This window comes from Diceros bicornis, chromosome 14 (genome assembly GCF_020826845.1).
Source record: "Diceros bicornis minor isolate mBicDic1 chromosome 14, mDicBic1.mat.cur, whole genome shotgun sequence".
Taxonomy (NCBI): Eukaryota; Metazoa; Chordata; class Mammalia; order Perissodactyla; family Rhinocerotidae; genus Diceros; species Diceros bicornis.
In genome coordinates, this window is record NC_080753.1 from 43238465 (window position 1) to 43254262 (window position 15798).

Sequence of the window (15798 nt, forward strand, 5' to 3'; positions counted from 1 at the left end):
TCTTTATTCACAGACACCATGATTTTCTGCATGGAAAGTCCCATAGAATCTACAAAAAAAATTCTAGAACTAATGAGTGAGGTTAGCAAAGTCGCAAGATAAAAAGTAAACATACAAAAATCAATTATATTTCTATATATGAGTAATGAACATGAGGACATCATTTTTAAAAACAAAAAATACCATTTACAATGGCTCCTGATAATTAAATACTTAGCTATAAATCTAACAAAATACGTGCAGGGTCTGTATGCCAAAAACTACAAAACACTGATGAGAGAAATACAAGATGATCTAATTAGATAATTGAAGAGACATGTCATCTTCATGAATTGGATGTCTGAATATAGTTAATATTTAAAATTTTTGCATTTAACACAATATTTATTGACTACATTAGCCTAAAATAAAACTTAATACCATGGGGAAAGGCATTAAGAATTATAACAACATTCTCCAATTATTTATCTTATGCAACCTTAGAGAAGTAAACATATGGGAAGAAGATCAATGACAAAATTGCAAAAGATTCTTAAGCACATTTCTATAGTGCCAATCACTAATCCTAGTTAGTAACTGTAATAGGATATTTTTAAGCATCCTACTTTTTGGGATATTTCATCTGTCAATAAAATCATCTTACATTAAAAACATTGAAATATGATGATACGTTATTTTTATTAGGGCTTTTACATTATCTTGAACATGTGTTAACTTAGAAAATGAAAAAAAATCATGGACTTCAGAATTCAGTTTACAAATATAGTTTAATGGATATTCATGTTAAGTGATATGTCAAATGCTTTCTCTGTGTCTGAGATATTTTTTTCTAGTCTATTAATCTTGTAAATTAGAATGATTGATTCTCATGTTAAACCAATCTTGCATTCCTGGTGTAAAGACCACTTGGTAATGATGCACTATAATTTTTTTTGAATATGTATAATGAAATTTGTCATTTTAACCATTTTTAAGTGTACAATTCAATGGCATTAATTACATTCACAATGTTGTACAACCCTCACTACTATTTATTTCCAAACTTTTTTTTTATCATCTCAAACAGAAACTTCACCCATTAAGCAGTAACTCCCCAATTCACCCCACCCTCCAGCCCTGATAATCTCTAGTCTACTTTCTGTTTCCATAAATTTGCCTTATATTTTATATTATGGCACTTATATATTTTATATAAGTGGAATCATACAATATTGTCCTTTTGTGTTTAGCTTATTTCATTGAGCATAATGGCATCAAAGTTCTTCTATGTCGTAGATTGTATCCAAATTTCATTCTTTTCTATGGCCAAATAATATTCCATTGTGTGGATATCACATTTTGTTTATCTATTTTTCTGTTGATGGACGGTTGAGTCGTGTTCCACTTTTGGCTACTGTGAATAGTGTTTCGGTGAATGTTGGAATACTAGCATCTATTTGAGTCTCTGTTTTCAATTCTTTGGGGGCATACACCTAAGACTGGAATTGGTGAATCATTTGGTAATTCTATGGTTAACTTTTAAGAAACTACCAAACTGTTTTTCACAGTGGCTGTAACTTTTACATTCCCACCAGCAATGTACAAGGGTTCCAATTTCTCCACATTCTCACCAACATTTATTTCTGGTTTGGGGGTTGTATCTATCTGAGTAGATGTGAAGTGGTATCTCATTATGGTTTTGATTTGCATTTCCTGAATGACTGATAGTGTTGAGCATTTTTTCACATGCTTATTGGCCATTCATATATTTTCTTTGGCTAAATGCCTATTCAAGTTCTTTGCCCATTTTTAAATTGGGTTATCTTTTGGTTATTGAATTATAAAAATTTTTAAATATATTCTAGATATTAAGTTATTATCAAATAAATGATTTGCAAATATTTTCTCTCACTCTTTATGTTGTCTTTTTACTTTCTTGATAACAACCTTTGATATACAAAAGTTTTTCATTTATATGAAGTCAAATTTTTTAAATTTTTTTATTTTTGTGAGGAAGATCAGCCCTGAGCTAACATCCATGCCAATCCTCCTCTTTTTGCTGAGGAAGACTGGCCCTGGGCTAACATCTGTGCTGATCTTCCTCCACTTTATATGGGACGCTGCCACAGCATGGCTTGACAAGTGGTGCATTGGTGTGCGCCCAGGATCCGAACCGGGTTGCCAGCAGTAGAGCGTGGGCACTTAACCACTATGCCACGGGGCCAGCCCCTAAAGTCAAATTTATTTATTTTTCCTTTGTTGCTTGTGCTTTTGGTGTTATATCTAAGAATCCATTGCCAAATCCAAGGTCATAAAAATTTACTCATATGTTCTATTCTAAGAGGTTTATGGTTTTTTAGCTCTTTTATTTAGGTTGTTAATCGATTTTGAGTCAATTTGTGTATATGGTGTGAGATAAGGATCCAAATTTATTCTTTTACATGTAGAAATCCAGTTGTCCCAGCATCATTTATTGAAGAGACATTTCTTTCTCTGTTGTAAGGTATAGGCACCTTTGTCAAACATCATTTGGCCATAGATGTATGAGTTCATTTCTGGACTCTCAATTCTATTCCATTGGTCTGTGTGTCTGTCTTTATGCCAGCACCACACTATTTTGATTACTCTAGCTTTGGAATAAGTTTTGAAATAAGTAAGTGTTAGTCCTCCAACTTTGTTCTTTTTCGAGGTTGTTTTGGCTATTGAAGGCCCCTTGTATTTCCATATGGATTTGTGGATCAACTTTTCCATTTATGCAGAAAAGGCTGTTAGTATTTTAATAGGGATCTCATTGAATCTCCTAAATTGTTATGAATAGTATTGACATCTTAAAAATAGTAAGTCTTCTAATCCATGAATATGGCAGGTCTTTTCATTTATCTATGTCTTCTTTAAATTCTTTCAGCAATGTTTTGTAGTTTTCAGTGTACAAGTCTTTCACCTCTTTGGTTAACTTATTCCCAGGTATTTTATTCTTTTGGATGCTATTGTAAATGAAATTGTTTTCTCAATTTCCTTTGTGGATTGTTCATTGCTGCTGTGTAGAAACACAACAGATTTTTGTTTGTTGACATTGTGCCTTGCAACTTTGTTCTATTTGCATATTAACTTTAGTAGCTTTCTTATGTATTCTTTGGTTTTCTAAATATAGGATCATGTCATATGCAAATAGAGACAGTTTTACCTCTTTCTTTCCAATTAGATGCCTTTTATTTCTTTTTCTTACCTAATTTCTCTAACTGGAACTTCTAGTACAATGTTTAATAGTGGTGGTGAAAGTAGGCACCCTTATCTTGTTCCTGATTTTAAAAGAAAGCTTTCAGTCTTTCACCATTGAGCATGATATTACCTATGGGTTTTTCATAAATACCCTTTATCATGTTGAGGGAGTTTGCTTCTATTCCTAGTTTCCTGAGTGTTTTTATCATGGAAGGGTGTTGGATTTTATAAAATTCTTTTTCTGCCTCAAATGAGATGATTATGTGCTTTTTTCTCCATCATTCTATTAGTGTGGTGAAATACATTTATTTTTTTTATGCTGAACCATCCTTGCATTCCTGCAATAAATCCTACATTGTCATGATGCATAATCATTTTTGGGGGGGGGGAAGAAGATTAGCCCTGAGCTAACATCTGATACCAATTCTCCTCTTTTTGCTGAGGAAGATTGGCCCTGGCCTAACATCCATGCCCATCTTCCTCCACTTTATATGGGATGCTGCCACAGCATGGCCTGATAAGCGGTGTGTTGGTCCACCCTTGGGATCCAAACCTGCAAACCCCTGGGCCACCGTAGCAGGGCATGTGAACTTAACTGCTACGCCACCGACCTGGCCCCTATAATCATTTTAATATGTCTGCTGGATATTGTTTGCTAGTATTTTGTTGAGGATTTTTGCATCTTTATTCATAAGGGATATTGGTCTGTAATTTTCTTTTCTTGTGATGTCTTTACCTGGCTTTGGCATCAAGGTAATAATGACCTAATAGAAAGAAGTAGAAAGTGTTCCCTTCTATGTTTTGGGAGAGTTTAAGAATGATGATATTTTCTATTTTCTTCTTGTGTTGATTTAAACAATTTGTGTGTTCCTAGAAATTTGTCTACCTCTTCTAAGTTATTAATTTGTTCATGTACAGTTGCTCATAATATTCTTTTAGAATTCTTTTTATTTCTGTAAGGGCAGTCCCACTTTATTCATGATTTTAGTTACCTATGTCTTCTCCTTTTATTCTTTGTCTAGCTAAAGATTTGTCTATTTTGTTGAACTTTTCAAAGAACCAACTTTTGGTTTCATTGATTCTCTCTACTCCTCTTTTTTTTTTTTTTGTGAGGAAGATTAGCCCTGAGCTAACATCCAATGCCAATCCTCCTCTTTTTGCTGAGGAAGATTGGCCCTGGGCTAACACCCATGCCCATCTTCCTCTACTTTATATGGGACGCTGCCACAGCATGGCTTGACAAGGGGTGCGTCGGTGCGCACCTGGGATCCAAACCTGTGAACCCCGGGCCACCCAAGCGGAGCGCACGCATTTAACTGCTATGCCACCAGGCTGGCCTCTATCTTTCCTTTTTTTTTTTTGTGAGGAAGATCATCCCTGAGCTAACATCCAATGCCAATCCTCCTCTTTTTTGCTGAGGAAGATTGGCCCTGGGCTAACATTCGTGCCTATCTTCCTTTACTTTATATGGGACACCACCACAGCATGGCCTGACAAGTGGTGCATATCTGCACACCCGGGATCTAAATGCATATCTGCACACCACACCCGGGATCTAAATCTGCGAACCCTGGGCCACCAAAGCAGAGCTTGTGCACTTAACTGCTGTGGCATTGGGCTGGCCCCTCTATCTTTCTTTTTTAATGCAGGTGTTATAGCTATAAATTTTCCTCTAAACACTGCCTTTACTGAATCCCATGAGTTTTTAATGTTGTGTTTTTGTTTTCATTTCATCTCTAAGTATTTTCTTTTTTCCCTTGTAATATCTTCTTTAACTTATTGGTTGTTTAAGAGTGTGTTATTATAGTTAATATTTAATTATCTCTAAGTAAATCTGTAGGTTCATGCAATGCCTACAAAAGCCCTGGCAGAATTTTTCAACCTGATTATAAAATTTTTGGAGAAAAGCAAAGGAACTAGAATAGCCAAAACAATTCTGAAAAAGAAGAAGAAATTTGGAGGACACACACTACCCAATTTTAAGACTTGCTATAAAGCTACAGCAATCAAGACAGGATGCTACTGATGAAGGGATAGACATGTAGATCAATGGAACAGAATAGAGAGTCCAGAAATAGATCCACACAAATGTGGCCAACTGATTTTTAACAAAGATGCAAAAACAATTCAAAGGAGAAAAGACAGTCTTTTCAATAAATTTTATTAGAGCAACTGGACATTCATATGAAAAAATTAACCTCAATTTATACCTCACACCATACACCAAAAAATAAGTCAAAATAGATCATAGATCGAAACTTAAATGTAAAACTAAAAAACTTTTAGAAGAAAATATAGGAGAAAATCTCCATGACCTTAGGTTAGGCAAAGACTTCTTAGATATGACCCCAAAAGCACAATCCATAAGACAAAATTTTAATAAACTGGACTTTATCAAAATTAAAATTTTTGCTCTGTGAAAGACACTATTAAGAGAAGGAAAAGACAAACTATAGACTATGAGAGAATAGTTGCAAATCATGTGTCTAACTAAGAACTTGTATCCAAAATATCTAATGAACTTTCAAAAATCAATGTAAGGAAACAAAAAACTCAATAACAAATGGGCAAAATATTTGAAGAGATACTTCACCAAAGAAGAAAAATAGATGCAAATGAGCACAAGAAATAATGTGCCCAAATCATAAGCTATTAGGGGAATGCAGATTAAAACCACAATGAAGTAACAACTAAAATTAATACAATTTTGAAAACTTGACACTATCCAGTTATGGTAAGGATGCAGCACAATAGGACCTCTCACATATTGCTGTTGAGAATTCAAAATGGTACAGCTGTCTGGAAAACAGTTTGGCTATTTCTTTAAATGTACACCTATCACATGACCCAGAAATTCCATTCCCGGGTATTTACCCTAGAGAAATTAAACTTTTATTCACACAAAAACTATACACAAAAATTAATAGCAGTTCTATTTGTAGTTACCAAATCAACTCAAATGTCCTTCAAGAGGTCAATGGATAAACAAACCACAGTACGTCCATACCATGGAATACAATAAAAAAAGAAATAACTATTGATATATACAACAACATGGATGAATCTCAAAGGCACCATGCTAAGTGAACAAAGTCAGTCTCAAAAGTTACAAATTGTATGATTCCATTTATATAACATTCTGGGAAAGGCAAAACTATAGGAGTGGAGAACAGATTAGTGGTTGCCAGGGGTTGGGTTGGAGGGAGGCTTTGACAAAAAAGGGGTAACAGGAGGGAGCTTTGGGGGTAATGGAACTGCTCTGTATCCTGATTGTGGTGGTAGTTGCACAAACCTATACATGTGTTAAAATTCATAGAGCTGTTCACAAAAAAAAGTCGAAAAACGAGATCTAAGTAAATTTAAAAAATAACAAAACACCCCCAGTTACTCTTAACACCTTTAGTCGTGGTAATTAAAGCTAGCATGTTTGTCTACGTCATATTTTTGAAACAATCAAGTTGTATCACAAATATACATGCACATTTTATAGAACTCACAACCCCTTGAGAAAACCATATATCCAACTTATCCATTTGTAGTACTTGAAGTATAGTTTTATTATTTTAAATGTTAAGATCTCATAGATGCTTTAATTTTACTTTTATAAGATTCTATTGTATATAGAATTTATTTGATCTTTAGTATATACAGTGACTCAGCTCCTAACTATAATATTGTTCTTATGAGCAAGTACCAGTATCATCTGCTTCATGAACATTCACTTTATGGTCAGTACTGGAGTATTTTGTGAACAAAGGGCAGGGACTGCCCACGTGAGACACAGGGAACGCATGTGTCATTCTACTCTGGCAGTACAATTAGCTGTAAGTTTATTGGGTAATAAAGAAACTAGTCCTTGGGGCTGGCCTGGTGGCATAGTGGTTAAGTTCATGTGCTCTGCTTCTGGTGGCCCTGGGTTCACAGGTTGGGATCCCGGGCACGGCCCTATGCACAGCTCATCAAGCCATGCTGTGGCAGACATCCCACATAAAGTAGAGGAAGACGGGCATGGATGTTAGCCCAGGGCCAATCTTCCTCAGCGAAAAAGAGGAGGATTGGCAACAGGTGTTAGCTCAGCTCTAATCTTCCTCACACACACACAAAAAAAGAACGATAAGAAACCAGTCTTTGAGATAAGTTTTCATGACAATAATCCTGTAAGGATTAGCCACGATTTCTCGTCCACTAAGGGAAGCACGGTATAGTAGGAGAAATAGTGTACATGGAATTTAGGTTCTGGTCCTACCACCACTTATTAGGACCAATTATTTGATTTCTCTGGACTTCATTTGTCTTATCATTAAAACGTGACTGTTTTCACTTTGAAATTCTTCTTCGTTCTTTGATGACATATCTACATGTATCTAATCACTTAATATGTTCTATTGCCGATGTGTTTCCCTCTTTTTAACCTTCTTGTTGATATTATTTAGCTGTCTCAGATCTTCCAAATTTTCCCAGAAAGATTGGCCTAAGGTTATAAAAAATAATTTATTTTGATCAATGCTATTCATTATTCATTCGTTTATCATTTACTGAGGAGCAGTGTGCTAGGAGAATTAGAGATGAAATGATTTTGTCCTCAGAGTTATGGTCTATTGGAAGATAAAAATAATTGTAGTACAGAATGATAGGTGTTATAATAAAAGTATGTTCTAGAGGCAATGGGATATAGGTGCGGGGTCAGAAAATGACTACTGGATGAGACAGTGAAGCTAAGTTTTGAAGTACCAGTAGACACTGACCAGCAAAGATGGAAAGATGCTGAGATGAAAGATTGCAGTTTGGTGTAGGGGACTGAGGTGGGTGTACGAGGAGTGCACGGAAGAGGCGAGCGAGCCATACAGTGAACAGCATTGTGTGCCATGCCTCATGGCTTGGATTTTATCCTGAAGGGATGAGGAGCCTGATAAAGGAGTCTAATGAGGAACAGGGACATGATCAGATGTGCACTGGAAAGAGTAGGTTGTGTGTCTGTGTGGTGGGAAGAGAAATGAGAATGTTGATCCTGGAGACCAGTTTGAAAACCATTACAATAATCTAGGAAGGGGGCCAGCCCGGTGGTGCAAGTGGTTAAGTGCGCGCGCTCCGCTGCAGCGGCCCGGGGTTCGCCAGTTCGGATCCCGGGCGCGCATTGACGCACTGCTTGGCAAGCCATACTGTGGCGGCGTCCCATATAAAGTGGAGGAAAATGGGCACGGATGTTAGCCCAGGGCCGTCTTCCTCAGCAAAAACCAAAAAACAAAAAAAAACCGAGGAGGATGGGCAGATGTTAGCACAGGGCTGATCTCCTCACAAAAAAAAAAAATAATAATCTAGGAAGGAATAATGAATGACGGTGGGAATTGAGAAGGGAATTCAAATTGAAGGAATATTAAGGAGGTTGAATTGCAAGGACTTGGAGGATTGGAGGTGGTGGGTACTTATTTACAGGACACATGATCACTTAGTGTGATGCTGCCATTTAAAGTAATTACAAGCCATACTTCTGCATGTAAGCAGTTGGCAAATGTTGCCCTCAATATCCACAATACCCCTGAGAGGGCAGCATCTAGGTATTGATTTTATTATTTTAGAGAGAGAGACAAAGAAGCATCAAGAAGTTACATAATTGCGTGAACACCACACATCATGTTTTAGGAAGAGTGGTTTAATACTATCACGGTTTGGAGATGAGATTGGAGGCAGGAGACCAGTTAGTGAATCATTTTAAGACTAGAAGTAGTAAGAAGACGAGACAAAGTAGTGGCACTGCTTCAAATTGAGGACTACACCAGTGGGAGGACATTAACATGCGTAGGAAGGGAAAAGTTACTGACATCCTTGGCTGGAGTGACATCTTTACTCATGTCTGCAAAATTGACTCCAAGATCATAAATAATGTGAGTCACCTTGGTGCTATAGAAATACACATGCTGACATATGTTTTGTATTTCTCTATCTGACTAAAAATATCTATACAGTCTAGGTAACCAAGTTGTAGCTCAAGAAAGTAAAGTTCCCTGTAATAGAAATATTTGTCTACATAACCCATGGCAGATGAAACAGTGACAAATCCTTTTTCTCTGGATCTCCCTTTTTCTGCTCTAACACCATCACAATTACCTTCCTATATTACATTGAAATTGGTGATTTACAGTTTTTCCAGAAAGATTGTGGTTTGGAATTAAATTTGGGAGAGACTCAGCTCTGATCAATAGCACAATTAGACTAGATCTCAGTGTGGGCTATGACTGAGGATGTGTGTACTCTTTTACAATAGGTAGATATTTAATGGTTTTGAATGGAGAGACTTTTTTTTTGGCTTATAAAAAAGAAAAATTTATTTCTCACCATTCTGGAGGCTAGAAGTCCAAGATCAAGTCATCTGCAGAATCAGTGTCTAGCGAGGGCCTGCTTCCCGGTTCATAGATTGCTGTCTTTTCACTATACCCTCACTTGGCGGAAGGGGTGGAAAGACTTTTCATACTTCACTCCCACAGTTGGGGAGAGGCCCCTGCAGTGGCCTCCTGGAAAGGCTGAGCTCTGCTCTGGCTGTGTGATGCAGATCTCGGTGGACACTATTGACTAGTGGTGTGACCTCGGACAAGTCGCCTGGCCTCTTTAAGCCTTAGTTTCCTTCTCTATAAAATGAGAGTAATAATGGTAGCTATCTCATTAGAGCATTGGGAAGATAAAATCAATTAGTTCATGTTAAGCACTTAGTGTAATTTCTGTCAAATAATATTTAACCATACATATTTAATTAATATTAAATACAAGAGTATGATATTCCCACCTATTTGTAATAGTCTTCGTACATCTGACTTCAATTCTAGTCACTATGTGATTATACTTAAAGACAAAGTATAAATACAACCTTCTTTGATTAATAATTCTTCCTTAATTAGGGGCATTAGCCCAAGCATAGCCTTTATTTTGCCATGGGGTAAGTGGAGGGGGATTGGGAAGTGGGAATGCAGAGAAAACAAAAAAATTCTGTCATTGTACTAATCAGACTGTGCGTCTGAGCATAAACTTTCTTACATGGGGATATTCCTATTTCTTAGGTATATTAAGGAAACAAACATCAAAAATGATCCAAATGAACTCAACAATCTTATCAAGAAAAACTCTGATGTGGTAACCTGGACCCCACGACCTGGAGCCACCCTTGATCTGGGTAGGATGCTAAAGGACCCGACAGACAGGTTTGTATTCAATATTTATAGAGAATAAAAATGATTTGTGAATTTTCTCAATTTTATGAGAAAATAAAGGACAGACCTACAGCCTCTTGATAGGTCCCTATACGTAGGAATGTAAGTCTTTGTTCACTAGCATACTGAGCTTGTTATGCAATAAGAGCCACACATCATTTTTTAAAATGGAAATCTTACTATTTAAATAAAATAAACTATTAAGTGTCTTTCAAATCTAGAGGAAGAAAGGCTGAGTTTTTCCCTAAGTTTCTCTTCCTTTATAATAATTACGCAAATGTTTTCCTTGTCTAAGAACCTTGAGGATAAAGGGTGAGGAAGTTTTTCCATTAAGGGCCATTAGTACAGCTCAAAAGTAAGTTGTCTTATGTAAGTAAAAAGCAATAAGTGTGAGAGTTAGTTTTCATATCAGCATAAACATTACCCAACTGCCCATTTGAGAGAGAATACATTTGAACAAGTAACGATGCACTGGGAGTGCAATTCAAGAAAAGTTAACGTTGATGTCACAGACCTATAATTTCATAAAAACTTGTTTTGAGCCAAATGGAACTGTAAATCCTTCCCCCTTATTTATAAATGGACTAAGTGTGTGGAGAGCAGTGCACACAGTTACCAAATGCACACCCCTCTCCGGCCTTACCTCTGCAAAGTCGGCATGAATGGTGCGCTCGGCTGATTCTGCCCTTTTGCTAACTTCCCATATCAAACTACAGAGGTCCCCAACTTACAATGGTTGGACTTATGACTTTTCGACTTTAGTATGGTACAAAAGTGATAGGCTTTCAGTAGAAACCATGCTTCGAATTTTGAATTTTGATCTTTTCCCAGGCTCTCTCTATGCAGTACCATCCTCTCTCATGATGCTGGGCAGCGGCAGCGAGCCACAGCTCCCAGTCAGCCCCGCGATCACGAGGGTAAACAACTGATACACTTACCACCATTCTGTGCCTAGACGACCATGCTGTGTTTCACTTTCAGTACAGTATTCAATACAGTATTCAATAAATTACATGAGATATTCAATACCTTATTATAAAATAGGCTTTGTGTTAGATGATTTTGCCCAACTATAGGCTAATATAAGTGTTCTGAGCATGTTGAAGGTGGGCTAGGCTAACCTATGACGTTTGGTAAGTTAGGTGTATTAAATGCGTTTTCCACTTGTGATATTTTCAACTTAGAGTGGGTTTGTTGGGGATGTAACCCCACTGTAAGTTGAAGAAGATCTGTAGTTATCAAATCTGGTCAGTTCTCCTTCATTAATCTCTCACAAATCCATCACTCGTCTCCAGCCTCTTCTGTAGCCTTAATTCAGCTTCTCACAATTTTTCACCCAGATTCTTGGGGTGGCCCTGTCTTGTCTCTGTGCCTCCTCCCCCGCTCCCCTTTGATCCATCTTCCATGCTGGCCTATTTCAATTTGCTGTTCACAATCCACTGGTAGGTCATAGAAATCGACGGCGTTGATCACAACCAGTGTTTTTAAAAATTGAAATAGAATGGAATAAAATAGACATTGCATATAACAAGGGTAGGTATTATTTCAGGAAACTTTTGTTTCACAGATGCCTTTGGGATGTAGACCCCCAGGATCTTGAAGTAAAATGTAATTCTTACTGGGATCATAGGCAAAAAGTTTGATAGCCCCTACTCTACGTTGCTGCCAAAGTAACCTTTTTAAAATGCAAAACTGTTTCTGTTCCTTCCCTGCTTTAAATTCTTTGGGATCTCCCCAGTGTCTCTAGAATAAAAGTGGTTTTCATGCTCCAGATCAAGGGTGTGAGAGGTTTTTAATTATTTCAGGTATTAACAGAGCATTCAAGAGTCTTTGTCATTTGGCATCAGTTTAACTCTTCATCCTGTCTCTCCAGTACTCCAGAGGTATCCTATGATAGTCATTCTCAAACTTTAATGCACATCAGAATAACCTGAGGAACTTGTATAAATGCAGATCCCTAGGCTTTACCCCCAGAGATTCTGATTCAGTAGATCTGAGTTAGAGCCCAGGAATCCGCATTCGTATCATTGTGTCACATCAAAGCATTCTGGGTAACAAGAGACTCAATAGTGTTGGATTCTCATTAGTAAGTCAGAGTGTAAGGGACACAGGGAGACCAAGTGCTTAATTCTGCCTCATGAGGGGAGGAGAGGACAGGAGAGAACAGGAAATGTGGTCAAGGAAAGCTCGATCTGAAATCTTTGACATCTGAGCTAGGTCTTGGAGGTGAGGAGGAGGTTACAAGTAGAGTATTTGAGAGAGAGAGAGAGAGAGAGAGAGAGAGAGAGAGAGAGAGAGAGAGAAAGAGAGAGAGATTGCGATTCCAGTCAGAGGGAATGGCACGTGCTGGAGAAGGGAAGTATAAATAGTATCATGTGTTTGCTGAATGCAGATACTTTGAATAAGTGAATAACTGTATGCCATTCATTCAGAAATGATTTATTGAGCTCCTTCTGTATACCAGGCATCATACTAGGTACAGGGATACAGCTGTGAAAAGGTCCTTCCCTCATGAAGTCATCCATCTACCTGGGTATAGGGTTGGTAAGTAAAGGAGGAGGAAAAGGATGAGACAGGAATGCTGTACTGGGGCTGGGGTTGGAAAGGCCTAGTAAGACAGTCCAAGGAACTTGCCTGTGAGTAAAGAGAGCTTGAGAAAATTATAAAGCAAAGAAGGAACATTACTGTGTGGTGTTTTAAAAAAATCATTTCAGTTTGCAGAGGAGAATGTACTGGGGAAGAGGCTATAGGTAGGACAGCTCTACGGGTAGAGTCAGGGGGGCCAGGAGGAGATTATCCAGGAGGAGATTAGTGAGGCTCTAAACTGAGACAGGGGCAAGGAGCTGGAGAAGCAGATTTGAGATATTGTTAGAAGTTAGAGGCTTTAGGATTTGGTAAGTAATTTATTGCAGAAACCAGTGCATCTGTAGCTTTGGGCAAACAATGGACTGAAGGCGTTGTTTTGAGAAATGGGACAGGGAGACTGACCAGTACTTGCCAAATCTTTACTAGACAGGCTATTTCCCTCCTTATATTTCTGTTATCCAGATCACACCCTATTCCATTCCGAGGACTCAAGATTCCGTGTTTCACACAATGGTTCCTCTTCACACTGGATGGATATGTCAAAGAACTCGGTTGTCCATATTGCTGACTGGGTTTCAAGATAAAATTGCACCTCTGTCTGTCAGCTGTGGTTTGATTAGTACAGTAAGAAGACCATACATTAGAGACACAAAATTCTGGATATATCTCAAAGATAGGCTAAAGTCATTCATATGTTCAGCAAATATTTCTTGAGCCCCCTCTATGTGCCAGTCATGGTTGCTACTTTGATCAAACTTATATCCTCATAGAGGTGGGCGGGCAGGACAGAAGTGAGCAGACATCCACAAAATCAGTATGACCACATTGTAGTCAACATTTCCATCATTTAGTTATTTGAGCCCAAAGAGTCCAAATCAGTGATTTTCCAACTTTCTTTTTCCAGACATAGACTTTTATCTTCACATGTGTTTTGACTTGGAAACCCATTACACAACAATTAACAGGAGCTGCTCCGGTTTAGGTTGGGGTGGGGCCACCTCTCACACGTCACCTGAGGTACTTCTGTGAGACCCCTGGGAATCATCTGGGCAGTCTTAAAGCTACTCGTCTGGTTGACCATTGACATTTAAGTGCTGACTTGTGTCTTCCCTGCTGGTTGCTTTCTTCTTTCATTGTTCTCTCATCTTTGTGTCTTTAAGCAAGGGCATCATAGAGCCTCCAGAAGGGACTAAAATTTATAAAGATTCCTGGGACTTTGGACCATATTTGAAAACCTTGAATGCTGCTGTAGAAGATGAAATATTTCTTCATTCATCTTGGATAAAAGAATACTACACTTGGGCTGGATTTAAGAATTACAACCTGGTGGTCAGGGTATGCTATTAAGTATTATTTGTCCTTGCTTTCTTGAATTATGGAAATATATGAAAACCCCTTAATATTCCAATTTATTTCTCCATAAGCATTCACTAAGCCCTGAACTGCCTAATTTTTAGAGAGCGGATTTGACAATGTGATAAACAATCCCTTGCTGAAAATTTAGAGAATGTTCTCAAGTCTAGCTCAGTTTCTCTTTTGGAGCATTTTTTCCCCTCCTATCACCATGTATTTGTTGTTGTTTGTTTTTGTGGGTGTTTTGTTGGCATGGCAGAAACAGCTAATTAAACCGTGGAACTGGAGAGAAAGATCCACCCAAGAGGTGGTGACCTGGAGCAGGGTGACATAGAAGCACATAACACTTACCGGCAGCTGTGGTAAGGACAGAGTTGCACAAACCATGAGGTTTAGCCATGAGATTAAGTTCTAGATTTAGGCTGAAGATCTAAAACTTAAATCAGGGCCGGGCCCATGGCTTAGCAGTTAAGTGCGCGCGCTCCGCTGCTGGCGGCCCGGGTTCGGATCCCAGGCACACACTGACGCACCGCTTCTCCAGCCATCCTGAGGCCGCGTCCCACATACAGCAACTAGAAGGATGTTCAGCTGTGACATGCAACTATCTACTGGGGCTTTGGGGGAAAAATTTAAAAAAAAAAAAATAGAAATCTGTGTTAAAACTTAAATCAGCCCCAAAACCTACACGCAGAGCTCACAAGCCAAGGGTTCAGGTTATAACCTGGTCACCCAACCTGAGGCTGTATCCAAAAGCAAATTAAGTACTAACAGGCAGGGTGCAAGAGTAAGAGGAAACCACAAATGGACCAGGAGTACCTGCAGAGTCGGTGAGTAACCAGCCACTGATGTGTGTATTTTTTATCTGGCTTATATTTAGTGCCTGAGATTGTGCATGGGGAGCAAAGTTTAGGGAAGGCATCAGGAAATGGACAACATTCACACTCAACCCAAGTTTATCTTTCATCCACTGCACATTAATATCAGGCAACACTTGCCATTCTCAAAAGCAGTGATTCCTAAAAACTTAGGACTTTTTAGGGGGTCAATGCCAGTTTGTGACAAAGTTTTTACTAGCTAATAGTGAAATAAGTTTGAGTATGCATATGAGTGTGGTTACAAGGATATCAACCCTCTTTTCTTGGGATGAATTGTCATTATCCCAAGATTAGGTCACTTCTATTTTTTAGGTTTAAAAGTATTCTTCGTTTAATGAAATAAAAGGATAGCAGATACAAGAATATTTTTTTTAAGTACTCACTTGGCAAAGGAAAATGTTGGTTATCTCTATTAGCTCCCAAATATTTTTTAGGAAATTGTCTTTAAAATCCAAAAACCTGGGAAACTTGGTCTAAAATATATGTTCAGTTGGACAATTAGTATGAAAAAGAGAATTTTTTTTTAAAGATTCTATTTATTTATTTATTTCCCCTTAAAGCCCCAGTAGATAGTTGTATGTCATAAC

The 15798-nt window shown here is 38.0% G+C and overlaps 1 protein-coding gene across 3 annotated transcripts in view; it reads left to right on the forward strand.

The window, feature by feature from the left end:
- LOC131414081 (cytidine monophosphate-N-acetylneuraminic acid hydroxylase) overlaps nucleotides 1-15798 on the forward strand; it is a 106697-nt gene that overhangs the window by 77271 nt on the left and 13628 nt on the right. For all 3 annotated transcript variants that reach the window (XR_009222102.1, XM_058555132.1, XM_058555131.1), the window contains exons 10-11: nucleotides 10248-10388; nucleotides 14144-14318. Coding sequence is in view for 2 of the 3 variants with exons in the window: in XM_058555132.1 (XP_058411115.1) it covers nucleotides 10248-10388; nucleotides 14144-14318 (316 nt within the window). In the remaining variant the exon portion in view is untranslated. The remainder of the gene's footprint in view (nucleotides 1-10247; nucleotides 10389-14143; nucleotides 14319-15798) is intronic.